This window comes from Pterocles gutturalis, unplaced genomic scaffold (genome assembly GCF_000699245.1).
Source record: "Pterocles gutturalis isolate BGI_N339 unplaced genomic scaffold, ASM69924v1 scaffold50909, whole genome shotgun sequence".
In the NCBI taxonomy this organism is placed as follows: Eukaryota; Metazoa; Chordata; class Aves; order Pterocliformes; family Pteroclidae; genus Pterocles; species Pterocles gutturalis.
Window position 1 is genome coordinate 1 of NW_010135099.1, and position 15,783 is coordinate 15,783.

The 15,783-nt window shown below is 38.2% G+C and overlaps 1 protein-coding gene across 1 annotated transcript; it reads right to left on the bottom strand.

Annotated features, from left to right (window-relative positions):
- Positions 1 to 3,485: 3,485 nt before the first annotated feature.
- On the bottom strand, positions 3,486 to 15,119 carry LOC104457931 (nudC domain-containing protein 1-like; the record flags this gene model as incomplete). Its single annotated transcript, XM_010081782.1, has 5 exons — positions 14,973 to 15,119; positions 9,862 to 10,047; positions 7,201 to 7,384; positions 4,906 to 5,094; positions 3,486 to 3,698 (listed from the first exon to the last, which is right to left on the bottom strand). Coding segments are annotated over exons 1-5 (880 nt in total), but the record flags the coding sequence as incomplete, so codon positions are not given.
- Positions 15,120 to 15,783: the final 664 nt, after the last annotated feature.

The following is a 15,783-nucleotide window of genomic DNA, read 5'->3' on the forward strand; positions in this document are numbered from 1 at the left end:
CCAGCAGGGGTGAGGGGGGGAGGGGGGGAGGGGAGGGAAGGAGGGGTGAATATGTGGTTCAGCCCAGGCAGAGTATAAAACCTAGACAACTAACAAAAGAATTTAGAAGAGAGAAATGGGCTGGAACTGGCTTCAACCCACATACTCCTTCCCAGCACGTGGGGATGCCCAGCACTGTAACGGTGAGCATACTATAGAGACTGGTAATGGGAATAACGGGATATTGTCACTAAACCATGGATTGCCACTGCTGCATTTTGCTAACCATAACTTCCACTGGTATTGAGTTTTCAGTGTATTTCGTTCTCTCTCTGCTAAATCAGAAAACCCATGCAATATCAACTGCCTTCAAATAAGTAAATTTGATCATTACATGCTCCATGCATGGACTATCTAAAAGAACCTGGTCAGAGAGTATTGGACTGACAGAGCCACACATAACACCTGCAGCTCACAGTCTCATTTTGGTTGAAGCGAACAAACCTGCATAAATACCTTCTATATTCACGTATCTCCTATATCTCAAAAGGAGCACCAGAGGTAGCTAGGTAAAAGACTAATTTTTTCACAACTTCTCACGATTTGCAGCCCACGACTGCAAATATGGCCTCCAACAAGAAAAAAAAAAAAAGAAACCTCACAAATTTAATACTCTACCACGCACTGAAAAACAACTGATTTCAGTTCATTCTTATTTAAATATGGGGGGGTCCTACCACCCTGCACTCCTTTTGTGATAACATACTAATTACAATAGCTGTGATATTAACTAAGGCTACAATAACTACCAAATGTACAGATGGCCAGCACTGGTTAGAATACTTTACCTGTAGTGAAGAAACATTTGGGTGCCTCGATTCACAGATATTACAAAGAGAATACCTGAAGAACCTGGACAACTCTGTCTTGTAATGACACTATACTGATCAATATCTGATAGCTGTGGACTTGTGCACAAACCCCTACGCATTAAATAGACGATGTGCTGAGTTACAGACTGTAAAATGTATGAACTTTTCAAAGTTCAGCAGTATGATCACAAAGCTCTTAGACAGAAGAGAGTCTGTCCCAGGCTTTCAAACCCAACTCCCTCGGGCAAGCAGAGACGCACCAGTGCAACTGATGAGCAGCTATAAAAATTCCAAGGTACTTTTACAGATAATGTGGGCTTTGGGTACAAAGAAGAACAAGATCACTAAAGTGTGGATCAGCTACTTGTTTATTGTAATGTACGTACTGCATTTCATTAATCACCGCTTAATTCTTACTGTGAACGGTTTAGATGGTGCTTCAGTTCTAGCTGTTCTGAGCAGGCAGCACAAGGGAAAGGAAAACTGCAAAAGATGAGCAAAGCCTTTCAATCCCTCTTGTAAATGGAAGGATCAAGAGGAGCATGTCTAGCAGTATTCAAGCATTCAATAGCTCTCTCAGTTCATGTCCCACAAGGTAGGACAAAACGGCGCATGTAAGTGTTACTGCACTGTTTCTGTTAAGTCTCAAACAGAAATCTCAGGAGGGTACATTTCCAATTAGACAGGGATTTCACACTCCCTCTTACACATGCAGAAACACATGTGGAACTAAGTCTGAATACTTATGTCACCTTCCAGATACAAAGCATTTTTAATGATGCAAATGTCGTAGACAATCTGCCTGCACAAAACCCCCTCAAACAACAGTTGAATATGTCTTGTCACAGAGACCAGCTTAGGGCAATGAAGGGCCCTCTGGAAGCTCTAGTGACGACACAGACTCTAAGCAGAAAGCAAAATTAGAGGTCCAAAATTAGGTTGCAATTCTCTACCAGAGAGCTAAAATTCTAGAACTAACAGGTGTTGAAATACAGAAAAGCAAATTTGACTATGGTTTAGGGAGCTTTGAATTCTTCTCCCCCCGCCATTCTTTTGTGTTTTCACTTCAGAAAAAGAGACAACTACAATTTACTTCTCAAATAAAACCATAAAGATTTCTATTTGAGGTCTACAGCATGTTAAATTCACACAGACTAATTTTATATCATGTACATAACGTATAATGGATGAGGAAAATATAATAAGGAATTTATAAGTCAAACCTGAAGAATTTCTGTTACATTATTACCAAAAAAGCTTCTGTTTGTGGAAAGCTGAAGCAGAAGAGAAATTATAAACACAAACAACAGGGTAAATTCAGGCTAATCAAGCCTAAATTTAGTGAAAAAAAAAATTGTTGAATCAATTAAGTTTATTCTGCTTACAAAGCTATATTTAACATTTTGATACTTTTTTGGGGCTATTTGGAAAAAAATAAGTTTTTCTTTAGTACTTCAAAATATGACTGAATTTGTCACCAAAGTTTCATAACTATATAATACATTGTCTTTAGGAAAACGATTTAACAGTTTATCTATTCACTTTTCCACTGTGATCAACCAGGAGTGAATGGAGAAGATTATTCTCACAGAGAATTAAAAACCCAGACAGGCAGTCATACAGACATGCATGGGGTTGTCCTGGGTCCAGCTGGGATAGGGTTAATTCTTCACAGAAGCTGGGAGTTGGGCATAGCCGGATATTCGATACCATGCTGACGTCATGCCCGGGATATAAGGGGAAGCTAGCCGGGAGAGGGGTCTCTTTTGTGACGTCATGCCCGGGATATAAGGGGAAGCTAGCCGGGAGAGGGGTCTCTTTTGTGAAGCTCGTGGTGGTGAGATTTTCATTGTATCAGTGTTTCCATTGTACTCTATATCTTGTCTTATTGTTATATTCTCCTTTCTTTTGCTTTCCTCGTGTGGTATTATTAAAAATCTGTCGTTATCTCAACTCAGGAGGTTCCACTTTTCTTATTCGTCCCCATCTTACCGGGAGGGGAGTGGGGGGGGGAGGCGGTGTTGCGACCACGTGGTGGTGGTGGTCCTGACACCAAGACAGGGGTAATCTCCAGTAGCTCAGATAACCAAATATTGTTTTAGAAAGGCAACAGACAGTATTAGAACAGGACACTAACTTTGGCTGCCAACAAACACAGGCAAAGCATGTGAAAACAGCGTGAGGAAGGTAACATTAGGAGCACCAACATATCCCTAAGGCTGCAAAGAGCTCTGCTTCACAGCCAAGTAGCAGAAACTCTCAATCTTCCTGGTCTGATACAGGAATAGCTGTCAGTACAGACAGTTATACATAATGCCTCTTTTTCTGAAATAATAAATTCTTTTATTTTGGAAAGGCTATTCTACATTGTTACAGAAAATAGCTGGTCACAGTTGCTTGCTTAAAAGCTACATAAGTGGAGGGGATTACTTTCACAGCTAGCTAAAGAACCTGTATTGTGAGACAGCATTGCAAGAGCCAGTGAACTACTGTCAGCAGAGGAGATGGATTCTTTTAAGGAAGGAGGCAAGCTGTAGCATTAAATGAGTCCATTCCCAGAGGGGCCAGAAGTTAGAGATATGGTATACACTTTGAAATCAGTTCCTATCAATAGGAAAACTAAAAACCACATACAACACCTTTTGTTCTCTCTAATTATCCACGTGCAGCTTTCATGGTCCACAGATGAATAGAGTTTTCCTTCCAGCAAAGGAGGCTGGTCTTTCAGCGTAACATATATGTTCTCAGGGGAAAAGCGTACTTTTATGTCATCCTTAGTGATGTCTTGAGGAATGTGAACTGTTATTGTCACATCTTCTTCAGTCTGCTGCCAGTAATAGAGAGGGTCTGGAATGGGAAACATGCAGAAAAATACAAACAAGATTACAAATGCTGTCCTGGATTCCACAGAATGCAATGCTGGGAGAGATGAAGTACAAGTTTGCAGAAGAGCAGAAAATAACTTTTACTCTGAATAATTTACATAACATACATTCCGGTTATAAAATGCAGCAACTTCTTTAAGCAGTCAAGTTCATTTGTGTCCCTCCTTTGGAGAGCAATTTATATTCATGTCTATATTCAAATATGCTGACGGAGTTATACAATGGGCATTAACTTTAAGTTTACTGGAGCATTACAAAATTGGTAACCAAAATGTAACTTAAATACACTGAAACATTAATGATTAATAATTTGGTTGAAGAGACGTCAGGTACAGTGATACTGACAAGCTACTGCATGCTCAGAAGTATATGCCAGAGAAGTGAATATTTTTTTCTTCCCTATTTTGCCAGAAGTCTTTTATCTTACTGTTAAATATCATTTTATTGTTATTGCTTTAACCATAAGTAAAGATAAGCTCAATTCTTTAAGTTGGTGCCTGTGTCCCTTGCGCTGACCCCGTCCATTGGCAGAACAACTATTCAACAGAATTTCAGAAGACCAAGTAGACTACATCTGCCCCAGTTGATGGAGACGAAACAAAACTGCCTGCCCAGAGGTAACGACTGACTTTTAGTCCTGGGTCTAGAATCTGCCTGATGTCTATCTTGATTACTACCTTTCTACAGGAAGTGGCCTTTTAAGAGAAAAGTTTACAGAAAAGGAAGGCTATAGCAGCATGACTGGGTGGTGCACAGTTGGTCGCAGACACAAATACAGATGCATTCTTTTTCTAAAGAGCCATCTTGTACATGTGACCTATTGAGAGGAAAAGTATGGACAGACCCTTTGGAAGCTCTCAAGTTGTAACAATACAATATAAGATTTCATTGATCTAAGCTTCATGTCAGTAACTGTGACTCTGGAAGGACTCTATGATTCTATCCAAAAAAGCTTCTCATATAGGTTTATGCACAATGCAACTTCTGAGGGTGAAAACAAACAAACAAAAAAAGCCCATCTGTACTTAAAAAAAAAAAAAAGAAATATGGAAGGTAGATATTAAGATAAACATTTATTGCTAGAGTTTCCAAACAGATGTTAAACTGACAAGCTATTTCCTAAGCCAAAAGAGAGAGCAACCTATCATAATCTGCCAGATAAATCTTACCTTTCTTTTCATTTGTTGCTTTTGCATCATCATCATTTTCTTCTAATTTTTCATCTTTATCTTGCATAAATTTGAATGGTTTGTAGGAAACAATCATTAGACCATCCCCATTTGGCTCTATTGCTGCATAATGGGGGACTGATTTGCCTTGTAAAACTCTCCTTTTAAAGATTTCATATCTATGATCACCTATAAAAAAAAAAAAACCACTAATATTTTTCTAGAAGATAAATTATTATATGAGAATCTCGTTACACTTAAAAATACTAAGCAATCCTACCAGTTAAATCCCAGTACTGTAGTTCAAAAAGAAATTTCTCTTCTGTTTTCCAATGAGTTTGTTACATAAATAGACCCTAAAATTAACCTAACATTGCCCCTTTTTCTTATGATGTCTTTGTTGATCACAGCTAGCCCAGCAATTCACAAAACCACTCACAGCCTCTGTACAAACAACTTTCCAAATACTTTTTGAGCTGCTGTAAAAACTTGAGAAGTAATGAAATTGCTAGTGGTAACACTATTCCTAATGGAAAATGCCCATCTTCCCAGATGTTAAGCTACCAGCATCAAGGACCATGCCATTCCCTGCTCTGCTCCCAAACACACAAGCACTGATGACTCAAAACACCAGTAAGGTGACACATTCTAGCACAACATTTATTCTTTTTCCGTTAGAATCATACTGCCCACAGAGTTCTCAGTAATTGATGAACTTCTGAATAACAGATTTTACAAATGGATTTTTAGCAAAAAACCCAAACAATTCGATTAAAGAAAACAACAAACTTTGACAGATTATACCTCCGTCACAGCCCTCTGAAGTACCATACAAGACGTGAACAGACCTAACCATTGCTTCCATTCTGATTTATTTTCATGTTTCCATTTTTTGTTCTTTGGTAACACAACAGTGGTAGGCATGATCGCTCTGTAGCCAAACAGACATGTCAGAGACTCTCAGTTGTTGGTGTCAAGAAACATAACTATGTTTCAAGGCTTTGCTTTAATGAAGCATAGATTTTGGTAATTTGAGAAATGGCTTGTTGACTATCTTCTTATTTTTACTACCATCTGATTTGATAAACTGCACCCACAGGCAGAGCTTCAAGAAAAGTTAAGCATAGCAATTGCCTGCTGATAAAGGAGGATGTAAAGTATTGCAACTCCTCAAAACAGCTGGGTCATACATCACTCAGATTTGCAAAATGTTTATTTAAAAGAAACCAAAATGTATTTCTCTCTTCATAATTAAAGCGTGCTTTAAATCTTGTTATTTACATATCTGCTGACTGTAACTACAAAAATTTTGTGTGTTACTTGGAAGTGCTGGAGAACTGATGAGTTTTTTGGAAAGATTTTTAAATCCATTTTTATGGAAAAAGTTTCATTCCGTGAACACTTGTCTTAAGTTACAAAAAACACACTTTAAAAAATAATTTGCTTATGGAAAGATAGAGTATTATAAAATATAATACAAGTCTGTGTTAGTGCTCTCTTTAAGCAATGGTCTGCAGTTCGAGACTGGCAGCATTATTGATTCAGTTTTTCTTACAAGATATAATGTGATGTAATCTGAACAGTAATGTTCAGAGGTTTCTTCCTCTTGTTGATATTTAACCTGAATATATACGGTCATACTGAACAGATAAATTTCCTTTTGCCAAACTTTATTAGGATGAGACATTAATTAGTATGTATTAATACACTAATATGTCTTGAATGTGTTGGTATAAAATTAACTGAATAACTTAATGCTCTTTTATTGCAGGAAAACCTAGAATACGGAGTATTTACTTTTCATGCTACAGTTAATGTGTTTATCTCATACTAATTCCAACCCCACCACACTGTTAACTGCAAGCTAAAACAACAGAAAACCCAAAACATAACCAAACAAAACCCCATATCCATCTGTACAACATTTTGAAGAGCGTAACAGACATTAGTAAGAAATAGTTCTCTATAACCTTCATTGTACAAGATCAAGCTAAACAGGAACTGCATTTCGTAATGTCACAAAGTAAAGTTAATCTTGTTTTCCAATTACATCAACTACATACGTATAAAACTTTACTTCTTCCTGCCTTCCAAATGTTTGTCAGAATTTAAGTCTACAACCAATAACTTGATCTCAAAATGTAAAATAAAAAATTGCTTATGTAAAATCCAAGTTGAAGTTCTGTGGAAAGGAAATATCAGAAGCTGAGGTACAATCAACTTCTCATACAAAACACTAAAAGCAGGATTTTTTTTACACATTACTCACCAGTAATATAAATGTGAAACACTTACCCTCTTTGCTTATCTCTGCAATTGTAACCCATTCCAAGGTAATGTGAAATCCGCTTCCTTTTGCGTCCAATTCATCTTTTTCTACCCTAAGCAGCAACACAGCTACTGAATGCCTGCCAGATTTTATAAATGAAACACTGTGTGCTATAACAAATGGACTTCCTAGTTCTTCATTAAACACAATCTAGAAGACATAATTGTAGTAAGAAGTCAGTCAGGTAGAACTGGAAGTGTTGCTCTTTCTCAGAAAGCAGTGAAAGGCTTCAGTGAATGTCAAATCAGTTCAAGTTTGCTTCCCACAAACCTCTCTGCCAACATGAATCCACGAATGTCACGTATTTCTGGTTCCTCCCTCCTCGGCTATCAAGCCACTGTTCTGAAGTGCTTTCAATTACTATTGTTGATATTATAAAATCATTGTAAGGGACCATTACACAAAGCACAAAGATCCACAAAACCATCTGCCTTATGGCTGTTTACTACTGCAATAAGCAGAGGTACAACAACTGAGGAACAGAACAGGACCCATAGACACAGCCTACCAACTGGGGAAAGTCTCACGCTCAGGATGAAAATATTTCATCATTTCACCAAGGCCCTCACTACTTCTCTAGACACCTTAACACCCTGAAAACCTTTGTAGACTTTGACGTGCAAACAAGATAAAAAGGTCCAGTGCGTTGCTGCCAGGGTTTAATCATCAACCCACACCGAGGGGAGGGCGCTCTCATTATTTGGCTGCTATCCTTACAAAGAGATTCAATTTGCCATCTCTATTACAAAATCTTTATGACGTGGAGTAAAAAACAAACCTGTAACTAAACGAAGGAATTTAATACTCATGTTTAGAAGGACCTAGAATTAGAAGGCTTTGAATGTTTATGTACATGGTTTGGAAAAGTCCATCCATATTTGGATGGGACTAGGTAGGCTGCATATGTAAATATTACTGTCATATTGAAAGGCTAATAAGCACCACTGTATACAGGAAATAATTTCATACGGAAGGACTGCACATCTTGTCGCTTTGTACATATAGCTGGAAGGTTTGATTCTAAAAACTACGTATCTCAGCTCTTCTTAAAAAAGTACTCATTCAGCAAAAACCCCAAGAAGACAAGACCAAAACGAATCAGAAAAGAAGAAATAGAGCAGTCTTCATTTGCTGGAACGTTAACACAGGAAAACAAAAGAATAAAAGACAAGGAATTCAAACCCTAGTGGCTCAGTGAATACAGGCTCAATCCAACTGTTGCTCCTGAAACCTGAGAAGGTTTGAGGGTTTATGGGGGTGGGATGTTAAACATCACGGTAACCCACAGGGCACTCTGAATACTCAAAAAGTGAATTTAAATGGTGACAGAACCTCAACATACAAATCTCATGTTTTTGGTACACTGACAACTCCAGTGTAACTTATTTATGTATTAGCATTGTCCCACAGAACAGAATAAAAACAGTTGGTATTTATTACCAACCGCCTGCAGAACAGGATGACCAATTTCTTAGTCACTATGTCAAAAGCCACAGGGGAAAGAGCTAATCGACCATGCTGAAACCTTCCACTTCAGGACATATACTTATGTTCCTGCCAATACTAACGACTCCTTGATTGTTTAGGAAACTGCCTTCTAATAACAAAAATGGATGACAAATGTGGGAGCTTTATACCAGATCTGTCTTTGATGAATAAAGAGGAACTAACCCCAGCCCATGAGACTCAGTAGCTCATGTAGAAATATAACTTATACTTGCTGTGTCCAAGCACAATAACCACTATTAGTGCAGTAAGATCGCTTTGATGTGGATACAAAAAATGCTGCTTATCAAGACTCTTTAAAAGAATTCATTATGTATACAACTGAATCACAATAAACATAAAAACATACTGCAGTTACAACCAACAATTTCAGGTGAAAATATTAAGCATCAATAACTTCCCAGAGCTAAGTGCACACTATGAAGATTTTCCCTACTAGAGAGATGGAAATAATATTTCTTACATTACACCTGCTCTGCAGGTAACCTTCAGGGTTACTTATCAAAGCTTTTTAATCCGAAGTTTTGTTTAAGTTTTATTCTAGTCTCTGTGGATGCATTTTTAAGATGGGGAAAATTAAATGGTGAATATTTCAAGCACAATTATACCCACACAGACAAAAATCACACAAACCAGGAATCTCCTAACTTAAAAACTAAATTAGCTTTTAGCTTGGTTGACAATAATTTCAGACTTTAAAAAAAAAAAATATTATTCCACAGGCCAGTTGAAATAGCAAACAATAAAAGATGGGGGGAAAAAATCCTAGAGAGACACATATGAATAGGGAAGGGAAAGGTGAAATGGTTTTTAGAGAAATTTCAGCTAGACAAGCACTTAGCCACCTATTTAGAAACACTCACTTTTGCTTAGATTCTTCTTCAGTCAAAAGGCTGTTCCCTTTCAAACTCTTGAATTTTCAATATTTTGTGCATAAAGAAATCATTCATTTAGTCATTAGTATAAAAATAAATTATTTTTATATTATCAGCAATGCAGAGTTACGATTTAAAGCTTAATTCTTCACAACATTATACACACCTGCAATTCTCACAAGAAATGGAAGAATAAGAATTATTTGTTAAATGTATAATTCCTAAATATGTTATTGCAAGACCTACCTCCCACTTTTCAGATGCACCACTTCCACGCTTGCCTGATTTAATTAAATACAGTCTTCCTGTACCATCAGAAAGGGTAACCCACATGGAAGATGAGAAGTGTACTGAGGCACAAAGGCGATTATCACAAGCTGTCAACTCTGTAGGCAGCCTGAAAACTTCTCTTGGTTTTTGTAGGGCAGTGTCCTATAAGCAAACAGTCACACACTAAGACTTTATGAAGTATTTATCAATTTTGGTAAGCGGTACAGACAAATTAATAATAATTTCAGTAGCAATTCACCAGTTTCTTTGTGCAGTTGAGCATATTTGGAAAAAAGTGGGCAGCAAGCATCATTCCCACATATGTGGAAAAAGTGGTGGAATTTAGTCATTTTTCTACTTACTGAAAACATGAGTGTTCTATAATTGATATTCCAGCACTCAATTTTACAGCACTAATTACATTGTGCATTCAAAAAGGCTTTTCACTTCTTTTCCCCTAGCATTCGCATATAATTAATCACTTACCTCAAATAATTCTAGTCCCAGCAAAAATGTGGAGACTTTAAAAGAAATGAAAGACACAGAATTGTACCCAAACCAGTTCATAAAAACACCCTTCTAAATTAAAAAGAATTTTAGCCTATTCTCCTACACACCTGGACCAAGATGACCTATCATTTCTCAGCTTTCCTAGAGGGGTTACTTTTCCAGTAAGTTAGAGTAGTAACAAGTATGATTAGTGAGCAAAGAAAAACTGTACTAATTCATAGTGCAAATAACTTTTCCATCACATTATGACTATACTACACTTGAGGATAAATTTATTTAGCATACTGTATCAGTGGCATACTGCAATCTTATTTTTTGTTTTTAAGCTAAACTATAAGCACAGACAGCTTTTAAGCATGAATAAACAGAGACACTACAGGGAACAAAGTGCACAGAGGATACAGTTCTCCACTGAACAATAAAGATATATGGATTATATAAAAAAAAAGGAAAAACCCAGTATTTCCTGTTGTATAAACTTTACACAAATCAGCCTTACTGAATAATAGTGCAAAATGAATGTCAGATTACCAATCTCACCTATATTTCTAGTAATTGTTCTCAGAACTCCTACTTTAGCTCAGCATTGCCTTCTTCATTTCCTGCTCATTCTAACAGAAGAAACTGCTTTCATGCTGTAAATCGGATTTCCAATTGTTGTCATTAAGTACAAAGGCATGTCTTCCAGGATATCTTCTAGGGATTACTCTTCATCTTGTGCCTTCGCTCTTACATACAGCCTTGCCTTTGCTGAATAAGGCTTTGTAACTCTCCGCCCATTATTTGGCTTGCAGAATGCCAGCAGCACTATTGCCTGCTCAGGATTGCAATTTATCTCCCTTTTGTGAGTTGAAGTAACCTCTGAATATCCCAGAAGCTTGTTTGAAGGCTTCATTGAAAGGCACTATTTTCTATAATAAAAGTGTTTCATTTTTCACTGTAACTAGCAAGTTGCATGACTACTGTTGCCTAGGGGGGGGAAAAAAAAAAAACAAAATCCCATGCATCTTATCACGGAAAGATGAGACATGAGCCCTGTTAACAGTGATTTACAGGGCTATACCACATAACATTACAGAAGACCATACTTTTTGAATCATTTTTTGATTCAAGGGAATCTTAACAGTAATCTTCAAATAATTGGATGTAATTTTCTGAAAAAAATAAATTATCAACTATCAAGTATTTAATCTTCTAAAGCCCGAAGCAGATTTATCAGCACTGAGCAGGAACGTCAGGACTCAATATATCTCCTGAAAAAAGTGAAAAATAATCTTCATTACACATTACGAAGCTCCCCTCTCAATAGGCAGGAAAGGAAATGCTCTTATTCACAACCCTTCTGTTCACCAGTTTAACTGCAGGCTTTTATTAGAACGGTCTCTAATCTTAGTCTGGTGATGAAAAGGATGAACCTACTTGAAGCTGAAACAAAACCTGTCCTCAAACACTTCTGTGTCAGATTGCTTTTTGACTTACTGTTTCTCTGTTCACCAGCTGGTGAACAGGGGTTAACAGTAACTGCCTACATCAGGAGTAGGAGGGAATGCTGAGACACAACAGTTAGGTATGATGCCAGTAAGAACTGGCTAAGACAACTATGGTCATTTTAACAGCATTTACTCACTGTAATTCAGTTTAAATGACAGCAACACAGTTTCTTTAAGAAAAAACTAGACACAGCTTCTCCTCAGACCCAGTTCTTCATCTCCCTTCACTTTTCTACAAAAATTCTTCCTTTGTTTAACTATTTTTCACTCCCAAGTCTCTCTCTTATCTCTTCCACTGGCCTTTAATTCTAGCTCTGCCCACTTCTATTCCTCCTGAGAGCACACTGCTTCCTTTCGGCCTCTGTCATTCTGTTCGTCTATGCCACGTTTCATCTGGATACTTGCACTACTACAACATCCTCTTTCCTTTCAGCAGCTCATGTGCCTCACCTGCCTATGACACCAACCCTGAGTTTGAGCCTTTTAAGCAGCCCAAGTTTTAAATTTTTATAGAAATTTTGAGCAAACAGTTCCTCCACAGGCAAAGTCAGGCAAACCAAGCCAGCTCAGGATAAGGAGCCAGTACGCAGGTACAAGAAGCTATATTCTGGTACTGCAAGCATCAAGCAATTAAACAAAGTCAAGGCAGACGCAAAAAACCCCAGAACCCCAAAAAACGCAATTCAGTAACCCTGTCGCTACACTAGCCATTGGGTCTTTAAAACAAAGTATTGATGCGGGCTTATTGCACAAAAGAAGCCTGACACCTGTAACAGGAAAGTGTTAAAGATGTCATACAGGATTTCCAGTCAAGTTAGGGTAACAACTTTCTCAGTCTGGTATTAAAAAAACACCTGAATACCCATCCATTGTCTTAGAAAAACTGCTCATGTTGATTCTTTTCCAAATGCTTGATTTTGAGCAACTGGCGAGGTATTATCTATGCTCTTTGCCTTCACAGATGACATTTTTAAACACCTAAGCTGATGGATAACTAACACACTGCCATACTAGAATAAAAGCTGCAACAGAAACAGGAAGCACAACTGGAAATAACATGTTAGATAACCTGTTAAAAAGCCTCTATGTTCCTTCACTTTGGATTTAGGATAAGGATGGTAACCTGTTTCATCTTCTGTTTTAAAGAAGACCAACATTAATTTGAATTGTGGCTGTTGCTAACTTGCAAACTCTACTTGCCTGGAAACAATATTATTTGTAGTACGCATTTGACTAATACATCACCAGGCACATTTGTAATGAGACACCTTGCTGATGCTTCTGAATGCACATTCCTTGCTATACATATGCAAATATGTTTCGTTTGCAGAACAGCACTGTATTGCACATTAGGGCACAAGATGGCAGATATTTATTTCACAGTCCTGTGGAACTAAAACATGTGACAAGATATTAATCAAGTGCCATTTTCTTGAAGATTCCAACGGGCCCACCAGTTCTAGGGAAGAATATTTATTACGTCAATTTACTGCACATAAAAATGCAAATTACTGCCTGTTGTAAAATCCTTTATCCAGTCTATCTGCTAAGAAACTTACACACTTTGGTGCCCTCCTGATAAAGGAATGTGCTGGGCACCCGTGCTGTGCTGGCAGTGGGGGCTGCGGAGGTGGTCTCTGCGAGGAGGGGCCAGGGCTGCCCTGTGTCACACACGGCCACTTCCCGCTGGCTCAAATGAACTCAACACAGGGCACAGCTGAGCCTCTCACCAAGGTGCTGGTGGGGGGCAGAGGTCTGCCTGTAGCCCTCGGAGAACATCATGGGGAACCACGAAGGACCACAGAGGGGCCGATATCCGCACTGCAGCCCATGGAAAGCCTGAGCCAGAGCAAGCTCCTGGCAGGAGATTTGTATGGCTTTGTTTCCCGTCGTCTGACTCTATTTTTAAATGGCAATAAATTAATTTCCCCCAGGTTGAGTCTGTTTTGCCTGTGACAGTAATTGGTAAGCGATCTTCCTGTTTTTATCTCAACCCACAACATTCTCTGCCCTATTTTCTACCCATTCTGCTGGGGAGGGGAGTGACAGAGCACCTGGGTAAGTGTCTGGCAGCCAGCCGAGGTTAACCAACTGCAAGGAAAAAAAAAAACACAAAAAATGAGATTGTGACAAGCCACTGTTCATAGAAGGCCTTCCCTGACAATCTCCTTTCTTTCAGATGTTCTTACTGGGAATCCAGATGATCTCAAAAGATTTGGAAGAAGTCCCAGATTATTCTATCTCAGCAAGAGTCTGCCAAAGGCTCCAACTGCCTGTATGCTCTATGAAAAGCAAAGGAACTATTTTGCAGCTCCAGTTCTCAGCCTACCATCCTCTGGAAACCTGTATTTCCTGGAAAATCTAGAACTACCATTTCAGGATTTCTCTCAGCTTAGCCCTGGCCTAGCAATTTCCACTCCCAGAACCTTGCACAGAGTAAGCTACGTTCTCTCAAAAACCACACATCGCCCTGCGTTTTCCTGTGTCCCACAGGGTTACAAGTCAAATTCCTTGGCAGCATGACAAAGGATACTTTCCTTTCCAAACCTGAAAATGAAGTGTAGTCAGTCAGAGCAATGAAGGCCAGTACAAGTACAAGTCTGTGCAGGACCACCAGCATCTTTCAGCCTGCAACGAGCGATGCCTAGACTAACCTGTTAGTGTATAAAGGCTTTCATTTCTAATTCTAACGCATATAGCTTCTTTCCCGCCTTATATCTGCAATGGCTGCATTTTCAAACTAGCAAAAAGACAAAGATTAAGTAACATAGGAGAGAAACAGCTGGCAAGTAGAAAAGAAGTGTCTACTCTCTTCTTCAGCTTGTCACCATATGTCTATCTTCCCCAGAACAGAAGCAGATGCAATACTGTTTCCATGCTAATGCAACACTATTAACAAAAATATGTCAGAAACTTCACTTAAAATCCTTTAATCTTTCCCGTTCAACTGCTTTTTTGCTAATTTATCTGCCTTCCTGGCAATAACCTCCTGCAGTTTTTGCATTTGAATCCTCCTCACCATATTTTCTATCTTATCTACCCCCTACCCTTTCAAATTCAGTAAGTTTCTTAAAAGTCGATTCTTACCAGAGTCACTGACAGATTCATAACCCTTCCAAATTGATCAACATAGTAGACATTATCCTGGGACCAAGAATCAAGGTGAAGATAGTTATACATGCCAAAAGCACGCATGTGGTCAAGGGTATACTGATCATCACGAAGTTTCACTTCGGCTACAGCTGGGAAAAAAAAGAAAATACAACTATTTTAACAATTATTTATTTACAGTTTAATAAACTGAAGTTCAAACTAATAATTTACAAATAATTCTTCCATCCTTAGTACATAGGTCTGGTTTATTTGAAGAAAAAGAAACTATGTATATACATAGTTTAAAATTTCATCACAAACTTGTAAAGCAGGTCATCCTTACTGAAGGCTACTGCAGCCATTCACTGTGATCATGCAGCAACTATTATTGCCATTTATAGTGGCCTATGCTTCTTCGAGATCCAATTTGTCAATAACCCTCACAAGCTGAAACATACATGCAACAACTCTGTAAAACCCACTTTTAAGCCTGCTTGTGAAGAGCAGGAATCATTCCCAAGATGTACATGGTATTACAGTAAGGGAGAAAAAATTCTGCTCTACACTAACTCCAAGAAAACAATATCCAAAACAAATATCCTAACTACATGGATTTCATAGTCTTAAATTCTGAACCAAGTTACCAACATTGCAAGGCAAAAGATTAAAACAGTATGAAGCAGAATTAGTACATGGTAATTACTAAAAAAACCCGTGTTCCTAGCACTCCCACTATGGGGGAAATCTTCAGGAATGTCCAAGATGCCATCAAAATTCCAGACTAAGCTTTTCCTAATGGAGAGTC